The 15,572-nt window shown below is 44.3% G+C and overlaps 1 protein-coding gene across 2 annotated transcripts in view; it reads left to right on the top strand.

Moving 5' to 3' along the window:
- The first annotated feature begins 673 nt into the window (after window positions 1-673).
- setbp1 (SET binding protein 1) overlaps window positions 674-15,572 on the top strand; it is a 29,121-nt gene continuing 14,222 nt past the window's right edge. Inside the window, exons 1-2 of one of the 2 annotated variants that reach the window (XM_072433012.1) lie at window positions 674-910; window positions 5,916-6,470. In XM_072433012.1, the coding sequence (XP_072289113.1) occupies window positions 6,045-6,470 (426 nt within the window). In that variant the 5' untranslated portion in view covers window positions 674-910; window positions 5,916-6,044. The remainder of the gene's footprint in view (window positions 911-5,915; window positions 6,471-15,572) is intronic. The other variant, XM_072433013.1, reaches the window with a different exon arrangement.

The following is a 15,572-nucleotide window of genomic DNA, read 5'->3' as shown; positions in this document are numbered from 1 at the left end:
CAACAACAACAACAACAACAACACCCAGCCAAAGTATTCTTGCCCATAATAATGTGTCTTTAGTGAGTTAGAGGTGGATGCTGCGCAGGACGGTCCGCGGCGGTGCGCTCCCGCGGCTGTGCAGACGCGCCGCCAGGTGGAGGCGGTGTCGCTCCTCCTCTCGCCTCCAGTGTGCGGAGCGGCCACAAGCGCGCAGTCTGCTGGGTGAGATCATTACCAGACACCAGGCTCCGGGACCTGACATTCACCGCGCTGAGAAGTGGAGAAACACACAGAGCGCAGAGAGAGAAACACAGAGCGAGAGAGAGAGACAGATCCTGGACCAGTGCGGACCGTCTCCCCCCGTGGACCTAACGCCCCGACGCGCGCGCGCTCCTGCCGCGGACGTTTCCCCGCTGGACCTCGTCTCGTAGTCGGATGCGTGCTTGTTTTGACTGCAGTAATAGCCCCGCGCCTCCTCCTCCTCCTCCTCCTCCTCCTCCTCGTCGCCACCGTGTAGCGGATTTGCTCCGGGATCTCTGCGCAGTTTGACCAGCTGTATGGTGCGCGGCTCCGGGGCACTTTCTGCGAGCCGCAACTAAACACGCGCGTTCTGAAGATAATACCGCGCGATCGGGGAGAAGGGACCAAGTTCTAAGTGGATTTTCCTTCTTGCGTGCCTTCTTCTTCTTTTTTGACATCACGCCGCCCGCCGGAGTCAGCTTTTTGCCTCCTTTTTCTTTCCCAAATAAACCACTGACGCCATTTTCCACATATTTCTAATCTCCATATATCGTGGCCCCGTTTGACAGCTCCACGGGAGAGTGTCATCTCGTCTGTCGCGGGTGTAAAATGTGGCTAAATGGATTGTAAATGATCTCGATAAAATATTTACACGTACGAGGCGAGTGTGTGACAACATTGAACATGGGTAAGTAGCTCCGCTCCACCGGCCACATTCCTCACCTCAATCATTTCACTCTCTCTCTGTGTGTGTGTGTTTTTTGTGCCATATTGTGATCTGTGCTCGCCTTTTTACGCACGCCACGCGCTTTACTGGGGCTGCGCACATTTTTATTAGCCCCAGTGATTGTTTCATGACCACGTTTGTAGACACAAATATGAACCAGACACATGTAGCACTTTCTTCTTTCTGCTCTTCTGGCTGTTTACACGTTATTGCCTTGTTAATGCAATGGAACAGCTAATGAGGTCATTAGGATGCAGTGGCCACTACACACGAGTATCAACTGATGTAACCTGCTCCTGCACAGCTTCTGCTCCCATGCACCAAATGTGTGTCTGCTTCCCCATGGACCTCTGCATCAATAATGCAAATAGCAGTGTTGACTGTGTACTTACTTCGCTATTACTTGGTATTTAAGGCTGTAGTCGACTAAAAAGAAAAATCTTGTTCGACTAAACCCTCGCTTAGTCGGTTAAAATGGGGGGGTTGACCTGTGGTGCTGGTAAAAGATCTCAAAACTATCAAGTACCTCTGTGATAAGATTTGATTTTGATCCAAAGTGCAGGATTACAGGCTTTCACGCAATATTTTTTACGAGTAAACAATGTGTTTATCCGGAAAACGGCAGAACAAACTCACAATTCACGTCCAAATCCAAAGATATCGCACTCCTTTCTTTGCCTTTCTGCAGTTGTGACTATCAACCCTTTAAAATGGCCCCAAAATAAAGAGTCAACTTATAAAAACTTTGGTCGACCTGGACCCTACCAACCGATTTTTCGCCTTAAGGTCTGCAGCCCTATTGGCCGTGAGTTTGTTTTTTTCCCGGTGCTGTTGTAAATACGTGTCAAAATCCATGTTTTCTCCACACCTGTGACATGTCTTCCCATTGGACTCCATTACAGCGCATCTGAATCACAACATAACCTCCGCGCCGCCTCTTGCATACCATCGGATACTGGATGCCATAACTACCTCTTTGGCTGGTGGCAATGTATTAATCCCGTGTGTCTGCAACATTGTGGAAAGCTGGGATGGCGAGCTATGTGGCCATGACATGTTTGACGAAAGTAGCTGTGATTAAGTGTAGACTGGGACTCCTGAAACAAGATTGGATGATTTAGTGTTGTACGGTGGTCTCTGGAATTGGAAGTGTGTAACAAAACAAATACTATAAGAGGCTATTGCGAAAAGGATTGACTGACTGTGTTCGATAAGTGCTGCTGGGAGATAATTGAGGTGATTCAAACGGTATGGAACCATCGATCTTGTCTTGTTAACAGGTTCTTAAGAGTCGAAACTCCGGCAGCAAAAAAATATTCAGCAGGCTAATAAACCCCCTATTAGGAAATTAGATCTCCGTACCACCTTTTAAATTAAAGCATGAGAAATTGATTAGGTGTATCCCCCTCTTTTTCCGAGGATGGGATAGCTGGGGTTGAAATAGGATCACACAGAGAAGGAGGAGGGAATGTGAATGAGATCCAAGGACAAATCTAACTGTTAACAGAGTATCAGCTCAGGAGCACCTTTTGGCAGAGTACACACAGGGGAGGGAGGGAGAACAGAGGTTGGTGAGGTGTGGGGAAGGAGGAAGACAGTTGGGGAGATTTTTTTTCTTCTTCTTCTTCTTTTTGCTGACAGCCATTTTGTGGATTCGGCAGCAGTAAAATGGTTTAATATTCATCTCTATGTGTGGGGTAGTTTGGTGGTTTGGGTGCTGTCTGGCATATGGCTCACTCGGAGCTGCACATTGCTCAGTCCATCATTTTACATTACAGTCATAGCACACTGGCATCTGCTGCTATGAGAGTCCTTACGTGTGCACACTGCCCGACCATCACAGGTGGGTTATATGTGAGTGCATGTAATAATAACAGTCGATATGAGCACAATAGGATCAGAAGTCCGCTGGATTGTACAAATTTAGAGAAATCCAGAGTCCAGCGTGAGTCTGCGGGGTTCTTGGCACGATTTTAAAGGTGCATTGAGGAATGTTTTGATGCAAAGTACGCAAGATAATAGTTTAATTTCATGTCATACCGTGAAACTTGCCAGGAAAAGCAGTAATGATTTCCATGGAGACTTAATAGTTGGCAGACCCCTCACTGGGACACCCGACTGTATACTGGTAACAGAGCAAATTCTGTTTCCCTGTCAGAGAGTATTATAAAAGCAGAACGTTGTGACAAACTGAGATGCTCTCTGCAAGAATTTTGAATCTCGTAAAACCCAAAGTAATAGTCGAAAGCAGAGCTCTGATTGACTGCACTTTGGTGGTTCACTCCAGTTTCACTTTGCCGTTCAAATGTCTGAAAGTGGATGCATGTAAATATTCATGCACCAAAGGGTTTGCCAGCAACTACCCGATAGTTAGATACATACTTCCTCCTTTTGCGGTTTGAAAATCAAGTACCCTAGCAAGACCTGAAATACTTACGTGCAAAGAAAATGAAATAATGAAACCATCAGAAGAGTACACCTCTAGTCAGATCTCTCAATGGAGGATGTGAGCTTGAAGATGTAGGTGTTGTATTGTTGTATTATACTGCAGCGCCTGTGTTGTCCCGTCTCACATCTGTCCACATGTCGGAGCTCTCTGCAGGAGCAACAGGCTGCTGGGCATGCAACCTTAAAAGGCTGTGTTTCTCCTGCCATCTCCTCCTTCTCTCCTCCTAAAACTTTCTTCAGTCTACTTTTTCATCTCATATACAAGTCAATTACTGCAATTACTGCAAGTTGTTTAAATGTTATGGCAGGGCATTGTGTTCTTTCAAACAGTAATCCTGAAGCCCTTGGTGTGAATGTCCGTATGGTATTCAAAATCAGCCTTGGCGACATGAAATGACTGTCTGTGCTTTGGGTTTTCACAGTCATCTTGCAGTCTGGCACTTGTGAAGGTGTGTGAATCTAAAAAAGAGTGAGGAGACAGTGAAGCGTTAGCCAGGCTGGAGAGGCCCAGAGAGGGGTCAGACTTACATAAACTCTCCAACTGTCTGCCAGGAACATACAGCGCTAACACAGAGCTCTTACACAGCTTATAGGGCACTGAGCCGGGAGGGGCTGAAGTCATGGAGGAAACTCCAATAGTCAGATAGTATTAAGTTGTCATATATGCAGAGACAGGCGGCGCAGTAAGTGGAGGTGAGGTTCTTCAGATAAGGCAGTTCTTGATATGTGTGTACTGTTGGCCCTGGCAGCTGTCTCTTTTTCCTGTCATTGTCGCTGGTCACATGATGGACAGGAAGGTTTTCCCACATGCCATAAGGGCGAGTCATCGACATGACATTTGGGAATATGAAATGGATCAAAAGAGCTTTCGAACAACCACACTTTATGACAAGCTTAGTATTTCTTACTCAGTATATTCTCTCTCTGCCTACTAGAAGCTGTGTTGAAATGGATAAGGTTGTGTTGTGCGTGAGGTAAACAATTTATTGTAATCCTGACAGAGAAAAACCACATGTAAGGAAGGGTATTTTAAAAAATATTTATAGCGGAAGAAGATTAGTTTCCTTCTCCCTTCAAAGAGATAACAAACCAGGGCCAGGTCAGAATAGAAGAATGTTACTGGTTGAGTAGCAAGACCTATTCATTTTGCAAGGTAAGTTTGTTTGACTTTAAACATTTTCTTCAAAAAATATTCTTCTTTTGTTTTAAACTGGGAAAACTACATATTTTTAAGATATTGCTACTATTTAATTTAAACTTGTTTTTTATGGCTTTGATGATATGCTGTGGACTATTATTATTCAATTATTCAATCCTACAGCATGTGGTGTTCAAAGTGCTGGGTATTACAATAGGATCAGTGCGGTGACTGAACTGTTGTATGTATAGTGACTTAAACCTGCGCTGGACTCAGGTCATTGCCCGTCTGTGGGGGCTATCATCAGGTCTTGAGGAGGTGGTCTAGTTGGGGTTGACATCAGTGTAAACAGTGTCAGTTAGAGCTTAGAATGTAGGACAGCATTCCCCACTTCCAGCTCAGTCATGTCCTGTGTCATATTGACTGATGGGATTCCCTGGAGCTGCATCGAGAAGTGTAGTCGACTGTTTGTTTTGGTAGCTTTCTGTCTGTGCAGCGGCGTGTTAGGAGCATAGTGTAACTTGATGGCTTTTCTGTCTGAGTTGGTCATATAACCGGGCTGCCAGGCATGTGCGAGGACCAAAATATAAAAGCTGAATCCTTTAAGAAATGGCTGCCACACAAATGTTGCTGCAGCAGAGCAGAGAGGAAGGGAGGGAGATGAGCTGAAATCTGACAGCAACATTATCACTTACATTTGTACTTATTTATGTATGTACTTTATGTACTTTGTGTAGAGCAATGCTACTGCATGCATGTGTAAAACATTTCAGATGGTGTCTTTTTTTTTTTCTCAGAGCAGCTCGTAAACCACATCTGGGGAAAGAATTTAGATTCCTTCCCTCCATTTTTCTCTCCTGCCTTCTCCTTTCCCCTGCACTCTTCCCCGCCCCCTGCTGAACACAGAAAATTAGCCTCTTTTTCAGTCTTTCAAAATCAACTTTCAGACTCTTCCCACAACAAGAAACTTAACTTTAGAAAAAACTTCCAACACATTTTGTTCTTAATAATGAGTATTAATATGTCTATGATCAATTTCAAGTGTTTGATATCAAGCTGCAATTTTGACATATGATACCAATACTCAATTTATACACAAATTTGGAATGATTTCTGAATAGTTTAGGCGATCTTGCATTAAAAACATCACTGGGAAAACACACATTTTATTTATTTTTTGATCTTTTTTGTCTTTTCACATCGCACTTAAAAAAAAAAAAAAAAATCACCTGTGGCATGACTCATCTTATCAATAATACAATTTGTAATATTTGAGCAATTATCTGAAATATAATTCTGCACTTCTGATGCTGAGGACAGTGCTGATGTATGTGCATGTTGCCAAAAGGTTAAATCTTATATTCACCTACATCTTTGCAGACTCTCCTTGGCTTTGCTGCGTTCCTGTGGGACCATCATCACAACCCCAGTAGCTGACTGATACAACGGGTTGCCCCATAGACTCTTTCTAGCAGGTTTCCCATCCTTGTGGGTCTGGCCAGAGAGTGGATGGAGCCACGGGACCCGGTTGGCTCGGCCCGACCCAAACAGGCGGAGTTACAAGGAGGAAGGCAAGGTCCAAATGAAGAAAACCAGGAAGGAGTTGGAGCTGTCAGCTTGTTGCGTCGTGATGATGCGATTAACGGTACAATTAGTGAAGGGGAGGGGCTAGAGGAGCAGGTCGAGGGCCTGGAGGAGCAGGAGTTCTCCATCAAGGAGGCGAGTTTCAAAGAAGGAAGTTTAAAGTTAAAGATTCAGACAACAAAGAGGACCAAGAAGCCCCCAAAGAACCTGGAGAACTATATTTGCCCCCCAGAGATCAGGATGACCATCAGGCCTCCAGTGGGAGAGGGCAGGAGTGGGCGACAAGGGCGAACATCTGGAGCAGGAGCACGAGCCTCAAAGGATGAAGAGAAAGGCCCACCTCGCAAAAGGGTACGTTGTCACTGGTGGATATTTATTTTTTTATGTGTGTGTTTCAGTGTTTAACATTGTTTGAAATGACAGTCACTAATATGGCTTGTTATACTACTGCTGTTGTGTAGGCTTAGTGGTGACAGACCCCAGTGAGAAGGTGATCATTCTCTGCCACCGAATGAACACACTACTGCGTTTAATACATCTTTTTAGTACCAATATCCCACAATTGCACAAGTGGGTGTGAAAACCACAACAGTATGAGTTCATTATACATTTCTGCTGCTTCTTTAAGGGAAAGATAAATAGAGTTTTGGCATTAGTTTGCACCTATTAGAAAGATTGCGGGGTCAAAGTTTGCCATGTAACTGAGACCATGAGGGCTGAGATCACGGATCACACATGCACAGAAGCTGAGAATAGGGTTGACATAAGCGAGTGACAGCTGGTGTGTGTCCTCTCCATTTGTGGTCATATACACTGGCACCTTTCCTGTCTCCTCTTCTCTAATGCAATCAGCTTTGGCAGGTCACGCCCCTCGCCCCCCTCTATCACAGCCTTTAGTCCTGCGCAGCTTTGGAGTGTGTCACACTATGTACGGACAGCTCCTTTGGGGAACGGGCTGTTTGCTGTGTTTGTTGACCTACATGACGGCGTGTGTGCCCAAACCTGACAACCATCTTGATGCTGCTGAGCGCCACAGGCTCAGCAGGAGTCAAATGTGCTACTCACTGCTGGCTCTTCTTTTGCCAATCATTAATTAATGTTTTAAACATAAATTTAGGGGATTCTTCTTAGAGCTACTAGAATGTTTGAGGACTGCAAACCTGAGTAACAGGAAAATACCTATAGGTGGGATTAAAATGTAAAAGTATTCTAGTAATAAAGCAATACAATCAGCGACATTTTTTGGACTAATATGTTATTTAACAAAGTTGGCTTTATTTTTTATTCACAATTATTTTTCTTATTTGGAATTGCAAACCTATTAACAACGTCTAAAGTCCATTATAGCAAAGGATTGGCTGCTTGGACTTATATATACATGACAAAGTTGTGTGTCTATAACATGGGGCAGGTGCACCCTTAACCTGCTTTTTGCAGATAAATTAGTAGTTGTCTTTAGTACAACAAAAGGAACAGGACCACGCTATACCATGTCTGGCAATCAGTGGTGCAGGCCCTATGTGAAAGCCCACTGCTACAGTCTGATTGACACAGAGGTTGTCATAGTGACAGGGGCAGCAAGCTGCTCTCTATTGAGGTCTGAGGTTTTGGGAGGGGAGCGTGGGATATGTAAGTGTTGATTGAGATCAGTTTCAGGCTTTCGTCCCTCAATCACACCCCCAGCCCCCTGAACCAACACTCTTTCCACTCAGCCCAGCCGTCACCTGCCACCCCACAAGTGTAACACGGCACAGGATCAGTGGAGAGGAACGGGTTAAAAAGCGCCACTCAGCTGTCCTGCTCCTGTCTGTCTGAATGTGGAGGTTAAATACTCCCTTTGTGGTCAGGATGGGGGATGTCGGTCTTGTTTATAGTACATCCATGCACACCTTTACCATTTATGTTTTTTTCACTATTGCTTTTTACTGTTAGTTTCCTTGTCTGTTGTCTTGTAGCAGATGGTAGCATGGGGTAGCAGCCTCTGCCACAACAGCAGCGACAGAGCAGGAGATGAGGAGAGAGAAGGGGGATGTGGAAAGACAAGGTGGGGGTCAGGCATATGGAGAGCCTGGTTAAGGGGCCCCTTGGAGGGAGTGTGCATGTGCAGAAGGGGGAGAGGCAGTATACAATAGATGGCCATTAGGACGGAGATTTGACTCTAATAGACAGAAAAAGAGAAGGATAGACAAGCAGATAAGTAGACAAACATCTAAAATGGTGGAAAGAAAGCTGCTGTGTAGGAACAAAGCTGTGACATACATGGAGATGCCACTGGACATTTCAATATTTTACTAAAATCTCCTTAGTATTGTTTACCCACTCTTAAGTATATGTTAGCTGTTCAAAATTAACTTTGAGCTCCAAAGTTGATAAAATGTGTTTAAGTTATATTCTATATATTATTATATTTGACCTCAATGTAATCCATATAGTTCTTGTATATGGCTCCAAGAAATATGAATTATCCATCTAGATGTTAAAGGTCCTGCGGGCATGGCAGTGTCACATAGAAAAGGAAGGATGCTAAAATCATGGCTGTCAGTTTCAAAAGGAGCATCCCTCATGTTCATTACCGCCTCTGTGAGTGGGTTCCTAAGCAGCATGCTGCGTTGGCGGACAGACACACACAGGGAGGATATGATGGGCTCCTCTTTCTGTCTCCAGCTGACACCATGCACATGCTGGACGTCCTCTCACATACCTTCTTTGTCTGCGCTGGCTGTGTGCATTTACAAGATGAATGCATGTCTCCTAACGTATTGAGTCCTGGGTCAACCACTGCATCATTCCCCAGACACGCATGCCCACACATATACTCTCGGAGCTTGTTACTGGTCCAGTGGCTCCATATTGGGGAGCTCATACCAACTAAAGCTACAATACTGATTCTGCTCCTGTATCTTGCACACACACAAATACACACACAAATCATGTCAAGCCGTGATTGCAGTTAGAGAGTGTTTTTCTGGTTATCTGTCCAGCTCTCTGGACGTGCCAAATGTGCCTCTTAATCCATTTTGCTATCTGTGGTAAAAGATAAGCTCGAGCTTTTCCAAGAGTCTGGGGTATGGCCTGGGTGTTGTTGTTAATGTGCGTTTGTGTATTAGTGGGTGATGCTATATGCACACTTATCTTGTCCTGACAGCCCCGGTGCACATTGGTCCTCCTGGCTGTGTGTGTGTGTGTCCCTGTGTGGTGGTCTCCCAGCAGCATCTCCGAATGATTATGTGTTTGTCAAGTGCATTCACAAGAAAATTAATGCCACCACAGTCGCAGTGCCAAGTGTGTGTGCATGTGTGTGAGATGGTTAGCCTTTTGATGTGAGCTGTTGTATCCCTGGCTGAGATGGCAGTTGGTGACCTGAGGGACTTGATGAGCTCATAAAATAGATGAATGTGTATGTGCAGGCATCTCAAGGAGAGCAATTCTCCACTGATTTATGCATTTGCATGACTTTAAGGGTCACCTCTAATATAGCCTGATCAGACAGTCTCTCTGGGTCTTTTACTATGTGTCATTTTGGTAGAAAATAACAAGGTTTGATTTTGATGTGCATGTGGCCTCATCGCGCTGCCTGAAGGAGTGGGAATGCTGAGGGGCGTTTACTTGTGGTGGATGGGGGATGGGACGTGTGTGTGTGTTTGTGTGTCTGCGTGTGGGGAGGGGTGAGTGATTTAGCACCGCTCAAACACCAGCTGTCTATCTGTGTCTGACCCCATACACACTGCGTATACTTTTGAAATGGACCACTCCGAGCATCTAACCTCTGATCTCTGCCACAGACCTGGGGAAGGCCAGTACCAATGTTCTTAACTCCAAATCACCTCAAATGTTCTCTCATCAGCTTCAGAGCAGTGTGGATGCTGCAGTGTATCACATTGAATGAGTCGGCAAGGTCATTCCCAGTGATCACATACACAAACAATTATAGAAATGAGGACAATTGCCAGTAGAGCAACTCTGACCCAAGTGGACGTTGGAAAATCTAAAGTAATAGCTTGGAGTCCTGCGCAGCTGTGTAAGCCCCAGTGTGTTCTTCTCTATGTGTGCATTGTTTGTTTGTATGAGCAGGTCAGGGTTGAACCAACTGCAGTGTGGCCTTTGCTTTCTTCCCTCAGGGCTAGATTTGAGGTGTGCGTGTGTGTGCTACTGACCATTTGTTTGGAAGTGTAGCTAATTTCTCAATCAGACACACACATAGCATCTTCTCAGTCTGTCCCAAAGGTCAAGCCCTATTCATTGACTATTGTGTCCAGTCCCAGTGGGCCGCGGGTCCTCTACAGGCAGATGTGGACAAGCCATAATAGGTCGTCTAGCCAGAGGTACATTTTAATGAAGACTTGAGGCAGTTGGTTGAGCTTAAAAAAATGCCATAGGCTCAGTCTAGAAACCCCTAATTAATGCCTGGAAAATGTATGAAATTATTATTTAGACACTTCTATGAAGGTGCTCGCATTTGCACATGTGAAGTTTATGATTATACAACAGAATGCTTTTATGCAATGCCTATTCTGTATTTTTTATGTAAAATATTTCAATGACAATGCTATTGACAATGGTAATGAGGTTAATAACTTGCTCTGGGCAAACCTTTTCCCCAATCCATCATGTGACTGCAAACTATATTAACTTGAATTGCATAATGTGTATTACTCATGATGATGTTGACAGTGTAATGAACTGTGACTCACAGAATGGCAGTATCTAAATAGGGACAGTGCTTGTCCCAATCTGTTTGAAAAGATGCCCATGACTCATGGTGAGTTCTGCTCTGAGACTGTGGTCAGTCCACGAGTCTCCCTGGGTCTGAGGGGAGTGTATTCTGTGGTTTATGATGAGCTACAGCTGGGCAAAAAGATGATGTTCAGGACAAAATGTCTTGTAAAAGAATGATGGAAGCCAAGTAGAAGCAGTTGCAGAGTATTGACTTTCACTGTGTCTCACTTGAAGGCTAAGTGTGTTTGTCAGTGAAATCTGATGGCCCCATCAGCTGTCTGGACGTCTCTGCCCTGTGGGCTTTACAAATGCATGTGTTGGTAACTCTGCAGAAAAAATGAGAGGACAGAGCAGCGGTTAACCAGTCCTATAATCAAAGTCAAACCATGGCATCATTTAAAGCCAAAACCTATTAAGTCAGGAGATAACATCTACAATGTCTTTACATACAAACTAAGAGCCATACACATTTACATAATAGGGGCATGATTTTGTTGGCTTTATATTGATATAATGAATGGTTGTCTGTGTGTCTATGTCTCTGTGTTAACCCTGCAACGAGCTGGCCCCTGTCCACGGTGTACCCCGCCTAAGGCCCAAAGTCACGGGGATAGGCTCCAGTCACCCGCGACCCCTAACGGAAACAAGCGGTAGAAAATGAATGAATGTATTGATAATAATTTTATCACCCCTGAAGTAGATCCATAGACACTCTTTATCACCATTATAACTTTAAAGGAACTATGGCGTTTTGATCTCAAGACAGTTTTTGTCAAAAATGGTCACATGTTTTTTAAATATACAGTGGTTTAAACTTGTGAGGGCCTTGTTAAGTGTGTCCTTTGTGCATGGTTGTGTACTCAGACTGATCATATCAATACCCACATGAATAAATGATACAAATGCATGTCTGTCCTTCTGTCTGTGTGTCTGTCCCACGGGGCATCTTAGACTAAACAAACAGCTGTGGTTATGGAGCATGGAAGAGCCGCCAGGGGTCTTCTGTTTAGTGGTCCATTTCAGCAAGCGCACCCGTCCCGTCTCCCCCTGCGCCCCTTATCTTTTACCTGCCCTGTGTGAGTGTGGGACTATGCTACGGCTCTGCCTGTGCTTGGCCTCACTGTTTGGTGCAGCACTCGGGAGGCTTACACTCAGGCCGAGAGGAATGCCACTCCGTGTGACCTCTCACCTACAACTACGAGGGGTACTGCTCAGGATGAGGGAGCAAAGGGGGGGCGGCTGTAGTCTTGTGTCTAGGCCTGTAAAGACGCAAAGTAAAAGGGAAAAAAACACTACATTTGAACAGAAGCACAAGTTGTCTGAAAGATTCGGGATGAGCTATATCTACCAACAACAAAAAAAGTATCACAAAAAAAAGTTTTTAAGTCTGGAGCAAAACAATATTCAAGCTAAACACCAAAATCTAAAGTAATCAAAAGTTCTATACTGAGATGTGGTTTAGAATTATATAAGAAGAACAAAACAAAATGGTTTTAGAACAAAAAGTTCTGTATTGCCCAGCCCTATGTAAATAAATAGCTTAAGGTTTTGTGCGGTGTGTGAATGCCTGTCAAATGGTATAGGATCAAACACATTGGTATTAAGCTGCTACTGAGTCCGTGGTTGCGCGCGAGTGGAGTGCAGCCTATTACAAAGACTTATTGTTAGTTTGAAGGGGGCCTGAGGGGAGGTGGCCAGTCTGATTGGTTAAGAGCATTGTGTCTCACTTTGCCCATTCTTCCTGTCACTGAAGATGTCATTACAACGGCTCTGCTGCACTCACACTCCATGTTGAAAGAACGTGGGGATCATCTAAGGACTTGGAGAAGAAAAATATGGTGACTTGAGTGATTCCAGTTCAACTAAACAGACAAAACTGCCTCTGTAGCAAATAACTATGAGAAGAAGAAAGGCAGCATGACCTCCAATCAATATAATGTATCATTAAATATTTTAGTCTTATTACTATTCATGAGCTACCCTTTTGGCTTTGATTTGTCTCAGATTACTGCTCTTGGCCTTTACGCTAACATCTCTGAGCATAAAGCTTGGAATAACCTGGACAATGGTCAGGTGAAAGGTGATAGATGCAGAGGAAAAAACATAGTCTCCTGTATTTGTTTTTGCCGTTCAGACGTCATCTAATGCACACAGGGTTTGGACAGTTGAACAAAACCATTAGGGACAAGTACACTCCAGCCTAAAAAGCTTGTGGTTGGCTGTTTCAATTCAATTCAATTTATTTTTGTAATGCCCAAAATCACAACACAACTCTGCCACCGTTCACTCGATTTTCTAGGATTATGTTTGTAGATCATTGATCTTTTTGTTGTTTGCAAATATGTTTTGATTAATTACCTCCTTTTGCCTATTTCATGAGCATGTGTATATTTGACATTTAGAACAATGCTATTTTAGATACTACATGTATAACTCATTACCTAAGTGGTGAAGTTCAATAGGACCCTTCTCATTTTTGTGTTGCCCCCACTTCCTCTCAGGCGCTTCATGTGATGGAGTTTTAAATGATTAATCAGAAAGAGGGGGGCTCCGCTCTTACGCACCACCGTTTCCCTGAGAGGAAGCGTTTAATCTTAGTGCAACTTCGGTCTTGAATTACCATCATTCCACGCAGGAAGCTATCCCTAAGGATTAAAAGCAGCTCATTGACTGTTAATTGTTTCCTATTGCACACAATAGGTTTGATTGGGTCATATAGTGTGAACACAGTGCAGAAGACTTTATGTGCTACATTCCAGTGGTTTATGAATTGGGTGTTTGTATTGTATAATTAAATATATATTTAATATGTATAATTTTGTAAGCTCACAGGAACATGTTTACAGGCATTATACAGGATTGTGGTGTCTGTATGTATTTAAAGCACTGACTGAGATGCCTAATACTTTATGGAGGCTGACCTACCACCATAAAAGAAACAATTGCCCCATAATCACTGCAATAATCGCTTGGTACAAACTTTTCTAACGCTGCCTTGGACGCCGACTCTCACTATTATATCTAATAATGGGGATTAGATGTACACTTTGTGTAGCATGTAAATGCAGCTATAATTACTATGGAAGTGAAAAGCCTTGGATTTCGCTGTAATAACATGCTTGAATTCAGCCAATCACAGTCTTTTGTTCAGATTGAGTCATCCTGGGCTGAGCATGTCTAAAGACAGTGTGACAAGAAGACTCTTGGGTGCAGCTATCTTTAGGAGCTCTCATGTGAAGGATTACTGCTGTGGATATAAAGGGCAAACTACTGAACATTTTGCTTTAGCATAAAGCTTAGTTTTGTTCAAACATTTGAAGTTTGGAAGGGGAACACATTTTCAAACTACAGAACAATTTTAATGAACACGCATACCACTGTGTCAAGGTGCTGGAAGTAGTAAAAATGTTGGGCTTGATCTGGCCAAAGTGTCCCACCTTGAACCCCCCTTCTTTCCTAGCCCTTCTCCTCCCTCTTTTCTCCCCTGCTGTGGGTCTCCACAGGCACATGAATGGAAGTCTTTATTCCCGGGAGAACTGGTGGGAAGAACCAGAGAAACGCAGAGTAGCGATGGGAGGGGGACCTGAAGGGAGGGGGGCTGAGAGTGGTCACAAGAGCAACACAGCACCACTTTTTTCTGCCATTGCGTTTCCCTCCTTTTTTTCCAAAAGACCCCCACCCCGTTCCTCTCGCCTGCCCGAGTGCAGCGGACACAAAGCCATGTTAGTATTCATAGTGTTTGTTTGCAGAGGAGCTGTGTGTGAGTAGGACTGTCAGATCACAGGCAAGATGAGGCTGTGAATGGGAGCACAGGGTGCACAGCTCAGAGGAGGTGTAGTTCCCACAGGGGGAGAATGGTCAGATCCAAAAGAAAGAATAAAAGTAGGGACACAGAGTTTGGCATGGTGATGGGGGCATGTTGCACCAGGCCACAGGGCACAACGACAAGGAGAAAACAGGAGAGAGAAGACCATATCAGGCTTAAACGGGTCTAGGCAACGCTCTCCTGTTTTTCTACTGGTACCCCCTCTCTCTTCCTTACCCTGCCTCTCTCTCTCCCTTGCTCTCTTTGTGTGCGTCTGGACAGCTGCCCAGTTCCATACACAGGGAAAAATGAAACACTCTAACCACCGGGCGTGCAGCCAAATAAAAGGCTGCGAAAAACTATTTGAAGGGCAGTGTGTATGTGTGTGAGTGCGCTCTGGTGTATACGTGGGTATATGTGCTGGCTTGTGAAATCAGGGTGTGCCTGTTTAGGGTGTTCTTTCCCAGTATAATGGTGCAGCTAGGTCGTACGAAAAGTTCAATGGAAAAATGCAGTCGAGGAAAGACTAGGAGGGCTGTTAGTGTCCAGACCAGGGAGCTAGTGTTTGTTTGGAGAAGCAGGTTGACTGTAAAAACTAATGTGAGGCTGTGTCTTTGAGTTGTGTCATTGTAGCACTTAGTCACATATTACCAATGAACTCGTCCACTGACTTATCAGGTGGTTACATCACCAGTGGAAAGGAACGCACACAGCCCTAAACCTGCCATTGTTGTGTCCTCCTCTGTGCAAACGCATGAGATCGGTCAATGTTGTTGCTGATTCAAAGCAAGATATCCCCAGAAAGGTTGTTGACCTAGCTGGGAAGTGCAACCTTTGACCTCTGATCACAGTCAAGAGATCTGGTTTGACCCTTGAGGCAGAGTATCTTGTTATTTTAGATCAGATCAAATTGTCTCAAACATTAGTCTCGA

Source organism: Eucyclogobius newberryi, unplaced genomic scaffold (genome assembly GCF_026437365.1).
Source record: "Eucyclogobius newberryi isolate DKJ021-1_F unplaced genomic scaffold, fEucNew1.0.hap1 SCAF_6, whole genome shotgun sequence".
Lineage (NCBI taxonomy): Eukaryota > Metazoa > Chordata > Actinopteri > Gobiiformes > Gobiidae > Eucyclogobius > Eucyclogobius newberryi.
Note: the sequence above shows the minus strand (reverse complement) of the source record. Positions and strands in the feature narration are given on the sequence as shown.